Source organism: Engystomops pustulosus, chromosome 4 (assembly GCF_040894005.1).
Source record: "Engystomops pustulosus chromosome 4, aEngPut4.maternal, whole genome shotgun sequence".
NCBI lineage: Eukaryota > Metazoa > Chordata > Amphibia > Anura > Leptodactylidae > Engystomops > Engystomops pustulosus.
This window is the reverse complement of record NC_092414.1, coordinates 140,735,023-140,751,930: the sequence shown is the minus strand read 5'-3', so window position 1 is coordinate 140,751,930 and position 16,908 is coordinate 140,735,023. Positions and strand designations below refer to the sequence as shown.

The 16,908-nt window shown below is 41.3% G+C and overlaps 1 protein-coding gene across 1 annotated transcript; it reads right to left on the bottom strand.

Moving 5' to 3' along the window:
• Window positions 1–10,632: 10,632 nt before the first annotated feature.
• LOC140127283 (C2 calcium-dependent domain-containing protein 4C-like) lies at window positions 10,633–12,851 on the bottom strand. Its single transcript, XM_072147783.1, has 2 exons — window positions 12,741–12,851; window positions 10,633–12,552 (listed from the first exon to the last, which is right to left on the bottom strand). Exon 2 carries the CDS (start codon window positions 12,529–12,531, stop codon window positions 11,311–11,313), a length of 1,221 nt encoding a protein of 406 aa, XP_072003884.1. The 5' UTR covers window positions 12,532–12,552; window positions 12,741–12,851; the 3' UTR covers window positions 10,633–11,310.
• Between the last annotated feature and the right edge of the window lie 4,057 nt (window positions 12,852–16,908).

Genomic DNA, 16,908 nt, shown 5'->3' with positions numbered 1-16,908 from the left:
CATATTAAGTCAATTTGAACGTTCCTAGAATTCACGTGTATTCAAAGAAAGTTTTGTCTTGCCAAAAGTACATGGTCAAAAACAAGTAATATTTGTTACAGTAAACAGAATTGTGTTATCTTATCCCTAGTGATAACATTGGTCAGAAACACTAGGTTTGGCAAGTAATGGAACATTGTAAATGTGATTTCTCCAAATGGAAACACAAACAGTGCAATTTAGGACGAAGGCACAAACTTTCCAAAGATTACAAATTTCAGGGTCAACTAGAATAAGAAACATACACAACCTATCACAAATCTTTATATCTCGGTTGATAGAGAATTCTAAAATAACTCATGTGACACCTTGAATTTTGCCAGAGAAACAACACCCTTGTGAAATATAGGTGCTTCAGTAGGCCAGTAAGCTCGCCTCACCATCATATGTTTATTAATATGAATGTGTCTTGTGACTGGTGTTTACATGATAAGTAGAAGTTACACAATTGAGGAATCGGATGGTTATAATTCAGTTTCACAAGAACATAAAATTATTAACCAATTTCAAAATCATTAAAAATACTTTTACTCCCTGGTGTTGTGTGGGCCCCTCTGTGACCACCTATAATGCTGCCTATGTGTCCTTTCACCTTGGTGTTCCCTACCCACTATGTGCAGTATGCCTGTGTATAGTACAGATAAATCCTGAATCTGGCACATGTTCTGCATGAATCTGGCACCCTCTGCACTGCTTCACTTTTTTTTGGTGCACCTATAACATAGGGCATGCGACACAATACTGTAGAACTTTGCATGTTAAATCTGGCGTGCGGTCTGACTGAGTACTGGAACGTCCCCTTCATTGCAGAAATTTGTGTCAAATGAAGACTTATGCAGGTGTGCCACAAAGGGTTGTGCAGCCAGCCCCCTTTAGTATATACCCAGGCCCCTAAGTATATAGCCTGCCAGCCAGCCTCCTTTAGTATATAGCCTGCCAACCAGGCTCCTTTAGTATATAGCCAGCCAGCCCCCTTTAGTATATAACCTGCCAGCCAGCCCCCTTTGGTAATTATCCTGTCAGCCAGCCTCATGTAGTATATGAAGACTTGTGCAGCTGTGCAACAAAAGGGTTACGTGCAACACAAATTTGGTGTAGACACTTTTTAAATACATGTGCCCTTAGTAAATATGCCCCATTATTAAATAATTGTCATTATTCAGTACATTATCATGTCATAATTATATTTAATAATAAAAGCTTATTAAATATTACAAAACAAGTGCAATAATTTTAAGGGCCCATTGACAGTTCAACTTGCTGATTTGGCTAGTATTGACCATGTTTCCTGAAAAAGCATTGATGAAATGTGCGTCGGGTCGAGGGGAACACCAGGTTCATTGCTGCAGGTATGATTTACCAATCAAATAACATGCATGCATGTACTCTCCAGCCATATTCAATTTAGTAGATAGTAACCACATAATGTTGGAGTTTAGCTACGTAGGAGAACATTAAATTAATTACATATTTTTACTGCATATATGTTACCTGTTTTTTCTACACTCTTTTTTAAGATCCTCTAAGCTCTTAATATTATATTAGGATTTTATGAAATAGTTTTGTGTTTTAAATAATATTGAATAAAGCATGAAATATTTTATTCTTTAAATACTAAGATTCTTTTCTTGGTAATGGATTCCCCTATTTATAGGTTGTAGTTGTTGTTCTTGAAGGGAATTACTCGAGTATAAGCGGACCCGAGTATAAGCCAAGGTACCTAATTTTACCACCAGAAACTGGAAAAACCAATTGACTGGAGTATAAGCCTAGGGTGGGAATGCCCTGTATATAGCCGGCCAGCCCATGTATGCCAGCTAGCTCCATGTAGTATACAGCCTGCAAGCCCCGAGTATGGCCAGGGCATATATTCAGGAGATCGCAATGATCCAATTTCCGGGGCTCTAGAACACTTAGTTACAGAGATATCAATATTTGGTATCAATGCGATCTGGGGATTCGCCCAGATCCCCTCATACCAGAATCACGTCCCTACGACTTCCCCTTGAGTAGCTATGGCTTCTCTAAAGCTCTTGTTGTAATACTATGACACCTCCTGGAGGTGGGCAGAGGTGTGACTCCACCTGATATAATCAGGCACCTCTAACCTCTGGACTATCAGGTTCCATTAGGCCACACCCACACAATGTAACGAACTTACTGAACTACTGTTACTTGTAGTGTTACCTTGTATTTTGTACTCGCAAGAGCCGCAGAGACTGCCGCTGGAGCCAGGGAACATAAGTTTCCGTGCAGACTCGGTCCGTGGGCACAGGGAGGAACAAGGGTGCGCTGCGACCTGGGATATGGGTTGCAGGAGAACATCCAAAGTGTTCACATAACTCCTAATTGGTGAATGAGAACAGTATAAGGCTGCATTCACACAAATGATGCCAGTCTAGCCGTAGCCGGTAGGGCATACGTCTGCGCCATGGAGAGGAGGAGGGGTGACCCCTTCCCTCTCCATAGAAATTCACGGCATATGGGCCGTATACACGGGGAAAGATATGACATGCACTATCATTTTCCGCGTGTGGATCGGTCGAGTGCCACATGTGTGTGGCACCGTATTTCTTTGTGTGCCCGTTGCCGTCTATGGGGGGCGTATGTAGCTTGCCGTGCATACATACATTGCACCACTGGTATAGAGCAATATTAAATGATGTCTGAACAAACAGCTCAGAAAGAATAGTATAACCAAGCTTGGATATAATTATAGTGATTAATCTTAAAGGGGTATTCTGGGAATATGAACGTCTGACACAAGAACCCATGTTGATATAAATAAATGACAATACTCAATGTCATTAATCACAAAATGGAGCTTAAATAGTTTGATTTTATGATTTACAAAATTTATGGCCTCTCTAAAGTAGGTGGAGTTATCACTAAGATGGCCGCCACTGGAAACTACAAGTTCCATGATCCTTTAGTTCTCAGTAACTCCTCCTCCCTCTCATGCTCTGCCCCAGTGATGATGTAACAGGTTTTCTTGCTCTGTTACCATAGTAATGATGTGTAACTGCCGTCACCACAACACTGGCCATACTAGTTGCACTTCAACCAACCGACTACAGCCAAAAAAGTGGTGATCACATGACCTGCCTAGGCAGGTGCAGGACATGTGATGTGGACATGTGACCAGCGGCCATCTTCTGTCCTGTGTCTGCTCCGCAACGGACCGCGAGGAGGAAACTAACGGACTGATTAAAGGGCCCAAAAATAAAAATTATTCACCGCTTCAACGTCTCTGTCAGCTCCACAGTGTGTGTGAGGCAGGCACACTTTAAAAGGGTTAAAAATAATTTTACGCAGTACCTATAGTAATCTGTCTCCAGAAACGGGGTAAACGGGCATTCTCCCGTCACTTCTTCCCCTCGCGTTGTTGTTTCCTCACCGGTAGTTGGATTGTTGAGAAGCGGTTGCTTCCAGGTGTGCGTCCTCAGTCTTCCGGCTTGAAACCCGCACCTCCTGGCTATTAGTTCCGCCAAGCTCCGAATAATTCCGGCTCCGTTCCCATAGGGGAATAAGACACGCAATAGTATAGCAAGTTTTTTGTAATTAAATAAAAACTATTTAATCAATATACTCACAAACATATGTATAAAAAAGGCCTTCAAAATATGAATATAAAATTGCACGTTCGGTCCTCCTTGCCCGACTCTGAGTTTCGCCTTCTCGGCTTCTTCTGGGGCTTACCGACGTGCGTGAGATGTTAACTATTTATAGAAATAGGTCTATGATAGAAAATGTATGGTAATATTATACGAAATTGTCTTGATAATTTATAATGTCAAATCACTGTCCACCTTTTCCTTACTGTATCCTTCCAGTTTCTTAGAGTCTATTTACACAACATCTACTGTGTACATTTCTCAGTGAATACATTGAATGAACCCATAGACCATTCACCCCACAGAACCAGATTCTAATAATATTCTGTCACTGTGTGCAGTGATAGTCTGAGGTAGGTGAGGGTTAAAGGGGAATAGCTATGAAATTTACTTCTCAAATTTGAATCCCCTAGTGATGTTTACACAATAAAGATAATTTTAAACCCTTTACTTTACAATTTTACTGATTCTGATACAGTTTTATTGATGCTTAGCTCCTATAACTCAGTAATAGTCAGTGTAAAATTTCAGAATGTGGGCGGGGACTCTCTAAGCAGACACTTCATGATCCCTCTAGAGCTGTTATGCTGTATGCTTACAATGTGCTTAGATTATCAGGGTACAGATTTATCTACACTTTGATTTAGCTTCTGAACATTCACTAGTATCTGACACATGAAAAAGTCTCTTCTCTGAAAAAGAGAGATGAGACAGATGAGATGAGACAGAGATGATGAGTTCATAAAATGCATATTACAAACAATTACACTCAGCTCAGCTAACTCACCTAATCAATAAAAAGCAGAGTCAGCTCTGCTATAAAGACCTTATCTGTCTGTAGCTTGTAGAGTAAGTATGTGCTTGCTGGGAGGAAGTGCCTGTGTCTGAACAGTTCTTTTAATGCAGGGGGAAGGGCAGGAGGGAGAGAGCACTACAGGGTCTAGACAAGAGAAGATATTCATGAGAAGAATACTCAGAAGATTTAAGTTCGTATCCAGGGAACACCAGGACTAATAGAGACAGGTTGGAATTATAGCTGTGAAATGCTGTATTTTAGTTATTAATAAGTGAATTAGAGAATGGGGCTTATTTACTAAAGGTCCCGCTTTTTACTTTCGTCAGACTATTCGCCTTTTTCAGGGATTGCACGGCTTGGACAGGTATTTAACAGCGGTCTGCGATGGCATTCTGTTGCATGCGATCGGATTTTGGCACAGCTGCACTGGCTTTCATATGACAGAAATCGGGGTGGGCCGTCGGACAATCTGACTGATTCGGACTGAGCTCAGGATTTAACTTTCAATTTGTATCACAAGACAATGCACTTACATGCAGCACTTAAAAGAAGGTGAACTCTTTCAGACCTGAGCGGGGAAGCAGAACATGCAGGATATCGCGCGCACAATCTTAGTGAATCACGGCACAGCGCATTATCGTTGGGCAATGCACTTTCGATGAACTCCGCGGACCAGGTAAGTAAATGTGCCCCAATGTGTTATTTTGTTATCCTGAGTATATTTAAGAATCTTGTCTTCATGGAAATACCCCTTTATTATCCTAGGAAGTTATCAGCTGTAACTTGTTGTGGTCAATGATTCCTACTCAGAATGGTCACCAGTTATGAGTGGTGTACCCCAGGGTTCTGTGCTTGGCCCACTACTATTTAATATATTTATTAATGATATAGAGGTAGGAATTAATAGCACTGTGTCTATTTTTGCAGATGACACCAAACTGTGTAGTGTAATACAGTCTATGGAGGATGTTCATAGGCTGCAGGGTGACTTGGACAAACTGAATGTTTGGTCATCCACTTGGCAAATGAGGTTTAATGTGGATAAATGTAATGTTATGCACCTGGGGGCCAATAATCCAAAGGCAAAATATGCCCTTGGGGGAGTCAATCTGGGAGAGTCCCTTGTTGAGAAGGACCTGGGGGTACTAGTAGATTATAAATTGAATAACAGCATGCAATGTCAATCAGCTGCCTCTAAAGCTAGTAGGATCATGTCATGTATCAAAAGTGGAATGGACTCTCGTGATAGGGATGTAATATTACCACTATACAAGGCATTGGTTCGGCCACACCTGGAATATGCTGTCCAGTTCTGGGCACCGGTCCATAAAAAGGATGCCCTGGAGCTGGAGAGGGTTCAACGTAGAGCCACAAAACTGATAAGGGGTATTGAGGGTCTTAGTTATGAGGAAAGATTAAAACAACTAAATTTATTTAGTCTGGAAAAGAGACGACTACGAGGGGACATGATTAATTTATATAAATATATGAATGGTCCATACAAAAAATATGGTGGTAAGTTGTTCCAGATTAAATCAAATCAAAAGACGAGGGGGCACTGCCTCCGTTTGGAGAAACCAAGGTTTAATCACCGGAGGCGACAGGGCTTTTTTACTATGAGAACGGTCAATCTGTGGAATAGCCTGCCTCAGGCGCTGGTCACAGCAGGGACAGCGGATAGCTTCAAGAAGGGTCTAGATGCCTTTTTACAGCTAAATAACATTGATTGTTATGCTATATAGGATTGTTTCCCCTAAATCCCTTCCTCATCCAATCCCTACCCTTCCTTGGTTGAACTTGATGGACAAGTGTCTTTTTTCAACCGTATAAACTATGAAACTATGAAACTTGTTTTCCTCTTCTTCCTCCTTTTTGCTTCCCTGTTTGCAGGCTCCCTTGCTTCCTTGTTCTGTCTTTTTTTTTTTTGCTTGTGGTGACATCGGACTGAGATTTTGGACTGACTACTCTTTGTTTATTTGTGCTATACTTGTCTGTTGCAACAGCTAGAAGCTTCCAGACAAAAGTGCTCTTTTTCACTTTGCAGTGTCACTGGAACGGTATCAGGTTCTAGATAGTGGGTTCTCTATGTTGAAGGAAAGATAAGGTAAGATCATCTGTTGCCTAGTCTGATGTGCTAATGCCTGGTTGGATGTGCCTTTTGCTCCACAGGTTCCCACACTATCACTTCAATTAGTATGAAAATGTAAACCGCTGGGTATTTTCCTGGGGGGTCAATTACCTTTGGGACCACTGTGCCTACTCAGTCGTTGGCTTATATTCATCAAACTTAGTGCAAACTGCACTGTATGCAGTTTGCCTCACCAATGTGCAGAGTGCACCAGCTCTTTGAATACTGGCGCAAAAGTGTGCACCAACTATTTTTTTTGTGCACCTTTAACATAGAGCATGCGACACAATTCTGTTCAGCCCCAGTAATAAACGTGGTACATGGTCCGAATCAGCAATGGAACATCCCTTTACTTGCAGAATTTTGTGGCATGGGGGACACAGTGCAGTTGCAATACAATAGTGGCCCAAACATTTCATAATGACATTTTCAGTGCAAAGTCAGACATAAATCTGGTGCAAATGCTTTAATAAATGTGGGTCACTATTTGTCACTGACTGCTGTGGGTGGAGAGCATCTAGCTATCTACAGCTTACTGAAGTACAGGAAGCCAGGGGCGCATGATAATGACATCACTGTAGCTGTGCTGTGTTTTCTCCTCATGCTGCAAACCCAGCAGGTAAGATGGACACTGAGCTGGAGGCCTTTTTCATCAACCTTTAGGGTACCTGAACACATTGGGGCAGATTTACTTAACCGGTCCTGTCGCGATCCAGCGGCACGTTCTATGTGGAGGATTTCCGATGCATGCATGCCGGCGCCGATGCGCCACATTCCGATCGCCTGCGCCAAAAACCCACGGCAATTCAGGGAAAATCGGTGCAAAACGGTAATATTCAGGTAACCTGACAGAAAACCCGATTTGGGCCCTTAGTAAATGACCCCCATTGCACATTACATGTGGAGTTGGTATCTGGCATTTCTCTGCAGTAAATCCGCATTGTACATACAGTAGCAGTGTAGTGTATAGGATAGTCTAAAGCAAGGCAACACTCCAATAAATAGTGAAAAGAGGGTTATCTTTATGTCACCTCCTGCAATGTTTCAGCTGCACAGCAGTCTTTGTCAAGTAGTGTTGTGTAGAACAATGCAGAACATAAGAGTAGAGACAAAGTCACATAGAAAATGTACATGTTAGATGTTATATGCAGCAAATTATATGGAAAATGCAACAAAGAACCTGTATATATGAATCCATTCTAAAATGTACATGTATATGTTGTTCTGTATAAAAAAGAGAAAATGTACAACATAAAGCATGAGGATAAACATGTATGTTCCGCATTGTACCCAATAAAAACAGTTTTAAAACAAGTAGTGTTGTGTAATGACAATTCCATACACACATACTGGTAAAAAATTTTGTATCAGAAAGACAATTTATGATCTGCAGTTAAGGGCTATCTCATATGTCCTCATCAGGTGGCATCTTTATGGAATAAGACATAGGAGATATGTCATGAATTTTAGGAACCATAACTTTGGATCCCTGGCACCTAGAATATTTTACACTGAAAGGAGGATCAGATGAGCTAAAGATGAAACCTCCCCTTTATTTTTTTGGTGTATGTAGCTATGCAATGTGTAATTTTTTGCGGGATATGATGATCTTTTATTGCTACCATTTTGGGGACTCTATTTTACATTGGCGGGTTCCAAAGTTATAGCCCTCTGAAGTGCCCCTCCAGCTTCTTAGTCAGCAGGCAGGATGAACAAGAAAGAGAATGCACAGAGGAGCTTCTCCTAGCTCACAGATGAAGTAAATATTGACTTAGCTAATTTATGAAAAGGAATAACGTGAACTAATATTCATGTTATTAACACTCTATAACCCAGAACAATCAAAGAGCACTATATATAGTGATATATATTGAATAGTTGTTTTTATGTAATGGAGGGAAAGGATGAACATTTGATCGTCCCTGTCTAATGTGGGGACGGATTAATGGTGCAGGACAGAATTTGTCCAAAATGTTGCATGTACAACAAAAAACACACATTTTTGAATAAAGTTTTTATTTCACACCATTCATCCATTATTTATACCTATGTTATGGCATTCTTTCTGGAATTCCTATGAACCGCAGAAGGTTCCATTATTGTGCTGCTAATAGATTTTTTAATTTTTGTGTATATGGCAGACTGTGTTTTCTAAAAAAAAATTATGTTGACAGGATAGTGTTTTTTTTTTACTTTGTATGAATTTTTAAACACATGCAACCAAATATTGCATGGCTTTGATTTAGAATGTAAATTCTTTTTGATGTTGTGCATTGTGGTATTTATTAATATGTTATTTTGATATGTCTATCTGTACATAAACCTCTGCTTTATGTAAAAATTTATGTTATCCACAGGATAAGGCCTAACTTGCTGATCCATCAACTCCATGTGCGACGTCCTGCAGGACAGTTAGGATCACGTAGTCTGCAGCCACTTTATGTACAGGAATGTCTGGGTGATAGGAGACTTCACTTTACATATCCAGAAAGTAGAACTTGTAATAGATGTATAAATCAGTAGATTACCTATTATTTTGTCCCCCACACTTACAACCACATTACAATAGATATAAGGTAATGTGGACAAAATCTTTAAAGGAAACCTACCACTTAGAATGGTCGGTGTAAGCAGTAAATAATGAGCACCAGCTCAGGGTGAGCTGGTGCTGGTACTTACTTTCGTTAGTGTTATAAACCGAGGTATCGCAGTTTTAACACTTTTTAAACTCTAGAGCAGAACAGGCTTCGGTCATGCGCACGCCTACATAGGAAATGACAGAGACGTTGCACGTGCACGGTCGCGCGCAGCGCCGAAGCCTCTTCTGCTCTAGAGTTTAAAAAGTGTTAAAACCGCGATACCGCGGTTTATAACACAAACGAAAGTAAGTACCGGCACCAGCTCACCCTGAGCTGGTGCTCGGTATTTACTGCTTACGCCGACCATTCTAAGTGGTAGGTTTCCTTTAAGGTGCTGGGTGGTGGCAGTATAGCTTGGGACATTGTTATTGTTGTGGAGCCAGAACCCTAAAGCGCTAATGCTCCCCAAGGCACGTCAGCCTCATTTGCATATTTCTAAAGTGAAGTATTTTCATGATGGGGACAGCTGGACAATAGAATATGGGTGGCATGTTATTACCCTAGATAGCATTCCAATTACCTTGGGTAATTAAATTATTGTGATGGGTTACAATTTAAATAATTATACAACCAGATAAGAAATATGTAACAATAACATGTCAAAGCATTGTACCAACTGTCCAATAACTATTGGGTAATTAAATTGCCAGATTTTAAGTATAGAACACAATTTATTATAGACATGAGTTTTGTTCAGGCAATTAACTGAGGCCTCAAATAACCTTGGTTACCAATTCATTTGCCCTAGAAATGTTCTGAATTAATCTGAAAACAGAGCAACAGCCCATCTCATAGTTATAAAAATAACCTAAATTAAAACGCAAGAATGGGAATAAGTACCCAGGATACAGTTACTGAATGTTCTGCATCCTATTCATGGTTATAGACACACATACACAGTGCCTCTACAGTTTTGGTTCATCTTTCTTCTGAAAATAAAAAATAGGATTTATTTGTAATAATAATTCAATGTTAGGTTTAATTTCTAATACTAATGGTTGTAGAATGAAGTCAAAATTGCAACATTCATCATTGGGGCTGGCAAGGTTAGTGTAAATATAGTGTTACTATCCTGGATAGGGGTCATAAGTGTGGAAATAAGAAGACTGTACAGTAGTTTATTATTAGGTAGGAAAATATCATACTGAGCTTCAGCACTGCCAATATTTACTTCCTGCTTATAAATTATACAACACGCTCACGCATGCACAAACGCACACACTAAAGTGGATTTATGGTGGTTGCCTTTGTTATGTCATTGTGCTCTGCTGCTGTTAACTTCTTTGTTGGATAAAATGAATAAACTTGATATGTACTACCATAATCCAACTGAATGACACATATTTCATAAAAATAAATAATTTATTAATTAAAACTTAGAAAAATAAATTATATGTTTACAAGTATATGCACAATAAATATATTTAATAAAACATAGTCAACATATATTAATCAAAAGGCATATAAAAATAAACTTTAAACATAAATTATGAAAATTAAAATATGAAAGAAATGCAAAAACATGATATTGTTACTAATGTAATGTTAATCCTAACTGGAGAGTCACTGTAAATGATACCTACAGAGATCCCTGCTAGAAATATTAACCACACTGATGCGTTCCTGTAATAAGATGAGGTTTATAGGGCTCCAACACAACTGCCTTACAATACAGCCTTGGATTTAGTAGACATAATAATAATAATAATAATAATAATTATAATAATCTGTTCATTTGCAATGCTGCTGTAGTAATTAGATTGACAACTGTAGATTACATGTTGTTAGTACCATTAACATCTAGTTCCATGGAGAAAATTGGGCAGATCTGTGCTGTACTGAGCAGATACTGAGAAATCTTTGGTCCTAGTCTTACCTATACCAACTAATAAACTGCAACTATTTAACTAAGAATTTCATGACATACTGTACATAAACCTACAGTTTTCCTTAATATCACATATGATATGACAATTAGACTAGAAATTTCTCAAATGTTAATGTTGAGCACAGTGTGATTTCCATATAGTCAGACATAACAATACTTGTTCTTTTTCTGTAAAGTCTTTGGGAAACAGATTGAATCCCTTCTCTTCATAATGAAAGGATGCTAAGCAAGGGAAGCTCAGTTTGTCCAAGAACACAGTCTCTTTTAATGCTGCACATTTTGTTGATGACCTTAATTTTAAGACTCCGGCTATGTAGTTCTGTTTCAAATAAATTCTCAAAGAAAAAGTCCTCATTAAAGATAGGGTTTCTACTCCTTCTGATGACGGTACTCCGCTGCTTCTGTTGTTTTCCAGGACTGATAGAAAGTGTTACAAAACAGTTGATGGTTTTAGGGTCAGTATCGGGGTGGTAAAGTCCTTCAACACTTATGAGTCGGACACGCAGTCTCTGTGCTTCAGGACAATATTCTGTAGATAGGCGAAGTGAACCTCCATTTTCTAGCAACACAGCATTTTCTGACATGAATCTGCCTCTGGAATACAGAAGATCCATTGGAAAGACAGAATCCATCATTCCATCAGAAACTCTCCGAATTATGTTAGGACTGCTATCAGTCGAACTACACTCATCGGCTGAGAGTGAATTGTTTCTAGACAGCCCTGAGTTCCCCTTCCTTCTAAGTGCTTTGGAGAAGAACTTGTCCTGGCTTAAAGCTTTCAGCAAAGAGTTACACCTAGGTGGAGATCTGTGAAGTAGAGGAGAGCTAAAAGGTGATGAGTCTGTAGAAGACGAAGTTTCGCTGTCCAAGGTGCCAGATCGGCTCAATGACCTCAGTTTTAATGTTGAAAAACTACTGCATGAAGATGCCCGTTTCCATGCAGATGAAATAGAGTGTGACTTAGGCAGCAAAATTGGAAGGCTGGCAGGGTCATTATGGAAGAGAGATTCTTTCCTTCTTGTGTTTGGACTTTCTAGTAAGGTACAGAATCCATAGGAAGTTTGAGCTTTGGGAAGATGTGGCAAGGAAAGGGCTGCTTGTGCTTGAGGGTCAGCATTTGTACTTTCCTCTTCCAGGGCTTCCTCTGCGCTGTCCACTTGAATAATATGCGTCTCTGATGTGTTAAAATATTCATTTACAAAGGTTGCTCCACAGAGGTCAGGAACTGACCTATAAAGTGATTTCATTCTCATTCCCCTCTGCGATGAAAGCAAGGGAGGGATGCAGAACTCAGGGATTCTGTCTGGAGTTAACACATAGGGACAAGGTATTGGACGTTGGTTCTTGTCAGGATGAACTCCTCTTTGTGCAAGGTCAGACATATGTCCTGGCATTTCTGGTACCTTCAGCTTCTCCAAAAGCCACATTGGATGGTTTACAATTATATACTGTAAAAAAAAAGGCAAAAAACGTCAAAAAGCTGCTTAAGTTATATAATAAAAGAGAATTGAAAGGTAAATAATTAACATCCATTGTTTCAGTACAGGATTTACAACATTGTATATATAGTAGACTTTATATACTTAGTGTCTCTACCTTTTACATTGAAAAACAGCAAACTGAAGACAATATTTACCTGCTGAAGTGTGAAATTCTGTTCACATCACCGGAAAAAAGTCTTCTGTAAGAAGAGACGTTACTGGAGCCAGCAAGGAAATCAGTTCTAGCCCAGAGCAGTGAGTGAGCTCAGTAACCTCGTCACCTGCTTTTATAGTTAAATTGGGCTCCTCTCCAGCCAATTGGAAGCAAGTGGGTGGCATACATCTTTCACTGGAAAGAGACACAAGGAAACACTGACACGCCAGAGCTTTGTGCTAACACTTCATACGTGCACATTAGCGCTGACAGACCCAGAGTGAGAACACTCGTTCTGAGTTTAGAACTTAATACATATCACACAAAATCCTTGTAGATATGTAGAATTTTAAAGAATATGATTCATATGAAGTAAAAGCCTTATACCACGTGATTCATGAAGTTAAAGCCTAATACCACAAACAAATATTGAAAATTCATAAATGAACACAATTATCCCCATTAGCCAAATCACTACCCCAAAACCACTACCCAACAAAATTAAAGGGGTTGCCTAGGAACAAAAACCTGACAACAGCCGCACACCTACTACAGCATGAGTTTTAGGAAGGAGCAATAAGAGACTGGCAGTGACGGGTGGTGAAGGGACTGAAAAGAAGTGCGTAGAGAGGTGACTATAATAGGTTTATTGTTTTTAAAACAATGACAATCACAGATCTATTTCTCATAAAATAACAATATGAATCAGAAATGGGATATTACGGTAAGTGAGGCTGAGCAAAACTTTCTGTCTCTCCCAGGTTTCCTCTCAGGATTTATTCAGGAAATCCTGCAACAAATGAGATAAACCTATACATCATGGATCTTGGCATTTCTCCCTCCTTGGCATTGTATCCTACTGTAAGACAAGGCAGCAGAAATCACCTGCTTTAACTTCCGACCTGTTTCTGTGAAATAGCTAAACAGTGGGAGGTCAAGTGGGGAGGCTCAGTCCATTCTTTAGAACTTAGCACTTTGCTCCTTTAGCTGAGCTTACTTCTCTCTTCAAATAAGCAAGGTTAGTTGAGGATGATCCTATAATCCTTAGCAGGCCCTCTTCAGTTACTGTGCTTTCCAGTAGATGCTGGGAAAAGCAATGTACTGTAATCTTGGCACTTCCTCCCCAGCATAACTGGGGACAGGTTCCTATAGCTTATGCTATGCTGATTTTAAAAATGTCACTGTGAGCATTCTGAATCATTTCAGTACGTTCTATAAGCTTAAAGGGGTATTCCCACCAAGAATAATGTCCTTAAAGGGAACCTACCACCACGAATCTACCTATAAAGGTAGATCGGGTGGTAGGTGGATGTAAGGGACATGAGAATAGCTCTTTTTAGAGCTAATCCTCACGTCCCCGCTAACTTTTGGGAAACTTTATTGACCTAATATGTAAATTTTGTTGTGCGGCTACTGGGGCGTGGAGTAGCCGGCACGAGGCTATACAGCGCGGCTACTCCACGCCCCAGTAGCCACATTACTCCTCCTACCCTGTTGTGTGCGGCTCGCAGCTCCTCGTAGCTGCGCGCCCTTGTCAAACAAGCCGGCTACTGCGCATGTGCAGTAGCTCCGGCCTCGGAGCTGGGACTGCTCACCGGCGTTCTGCGCATGCGCAGAACGCCATCATGACGGACGAGGGCGCGTAGCTACGAGGAGCTGCGCGCCGCACACAACAGGGTAGGAGGAGTAATGTGGCTACTGGGGCGTGGAGTAGCCGCGCTGTGTAGCCTCGTGCCGGCTACTCCACGCCCCAGTAGCCGCATAACGAAATTTACATATTAGGTCAATAAAGTTTCCCAAAAGTTATCGGGGATGTGAGGATTAGCTCTAAAAAGAGCTATCCTCACGTCCCTTACATCCACCTACCACCCGATCTACCTTTATAGGTAGATTCGTGTTGGTAGGTTCTCTTTAAATATATTCAGTATACTAAAATAACACATTCTCTAATTCAGTGTTATTAACAAAAAATACAGCATTTCACAGATATAATTCCAACCTGTCTCTATCAGTCCTGGTGTACACAATTTCAGTTACCCCTAGACACGGCCCTGTAACTTCTGACTTTATGGTCGGCAAACATCTTTCCTGAGGCTTCCCAGAGTTTGTCTCTCTGTCTCTGCTCCCTGCACTCTAGCCCCAGCCCCCTGCAGTCCAGGATAAAGCTCTCACTGACATCCTGCTGGAAGCAGCATGAAGAGAACTGCAAGCTACAGACAGATACGTTCTTTATCAGAGGAGGAAGGCACAAGAGGTCTCATGGATCTCATCAACTCATCTCTGATCTGTCTCATCTCTCTTTCTATGTGTCAGATACTAGTACAATGGGGCAGATTTACTTACCCGGTCCATTCACGATCCAGCAGCGCGTTCTGTGTGGAGGATTCGGGTCCGGCCGGGATTCACTAAGGCAGTTCCTCCGACGTCCACCAGGTGTCGCTGCTGCGCTGAAGTTCATCAGAATGCACTGAAGTACACCGAGCCAGGCCGGGTGCAGGTAAGCGCGTGTCAAACGACACTTTTTTTTTAAAAAATGCGGCGGTTTCTCCGAATCCGTCGGGTTTTCATTCCGCCACGCCCCTGATTTCCGTCGCGTGCACGCCGGCGCCTATGCGCCACAATCCGATCGCGTGCGCCAAAAACCCAGGGCAATTCAGGGAAAATTGGCGCAAAACGGAAAAATTCGGGTAACCCGCCGAAAAAACGGGATTTAGGCCCTTAGTAAATGACCCCCAATGTTCAGAAGCCAGATGAAAGTGTATATAAACCTTGTACCCTGATAATCTAACTACATTGTCAGCTCACAGAACTAGATGGATCATAATGTGGCACATTTACTTACCCGATCCCTGCGCAATCCCCGATCCAGACTGTCCGACGAGGATGCCGCAATTGATGAAGATCGTGCGCTTTCTGCATGTGTTGCTTTGCTGCTCAGGTCCGCCGGAGTTCACCTTCTTCTTCCCGGTGCATGTAAGTGCTTGGGCTTGCAACACAATTTTTTGTCCGAATCTGTCGGATCTTCCGAAGGCCCGCCCCGATTTGTGTCGCATGAAAGCCGGAGTGATTGAGCCAAAATTCGATCGCGTGCACCAAAAACCCCTTTTAAATCCCTGTCCCAGCGGCTCAGAATGGAAATCGTTAGGATGTCCGACAAAAGTGCAGTCCGTGGGGCCCTTAGTAAATGAGCCACAATGGGGCAGATTTTCTTATCTGGTGCAGTCGCGATCCAGTAGCGCGTTCACCGACGCTGATTGGGGTTCTGCCGGGATTCACTAAGGTTGTGCGCCCGATGTCCACTAGGTGTCGCTGCTGCGCTGAAGTCCGCCGGAATTCAGTTCTTCCGTCTCGGTGTATGTGAATGCCATTTTTGCGACACAATTTTTTTTTAAATTTCGCTTTTTTTCCGAATCCGTTGAGTTTTCTGATGGCCACGCCCCCCCTTTTTTTGTCGCGTGAAGGCCGGCTCTGATGCGCCACAATCCTATCACGTGCGCCAAACTCACGGGGCAATTCGGCGCAAATTGGAAAAATTCAGGAAATCCGGCGAAAAAACGTGATTCGAACCCTTAGTAAATGTGTCCCAATGTGTCTGCTTAGATAGTCCCCATCCACACTCTGGCCATCATTGAGTGATAGGAGCTAAAACAGAAATAAAACTGAGTGAAATTGTGAAATAAAGGGTTAAAAATGATCTTTATTGTGTTAACATCACTAGGGAGTTGAGGTTTGAGAATTTTCTTTCATGGGAAAACCCCATTAAGTCAATTTACCTTGCTCTCTGTCAGCAGCATTTGGTGAGTTCTGTGAAGGGGCAGCTGCAGCCTGTGTGCATGTGTCTTCTCATGCATTCTTCCTCTTCTCCACACCATCCTCCTTCTTCCCCCTCATGCTCAGTGCACATAACAGGAAGTGGGGGTGGGGCAAGAGGCAACTAACACAGGCGCACACTGGCTGCAGCAGTCCCTCTCTGGGGACTCACCACACACTGGTGGCAGGGAGCTAGGTAATGTGAATTAAATTTATATAAAGTACTGAAATGGTTCAGAATGCTGACAACAGCATTTTAAAAATCAGCATAGCAGCATTGAGTGCCATTGTACAATATTTCACAGTTTGTCAAGGTTCTCCAATTTTATAATTAACTCAATTCATTTTTATTTATTAAA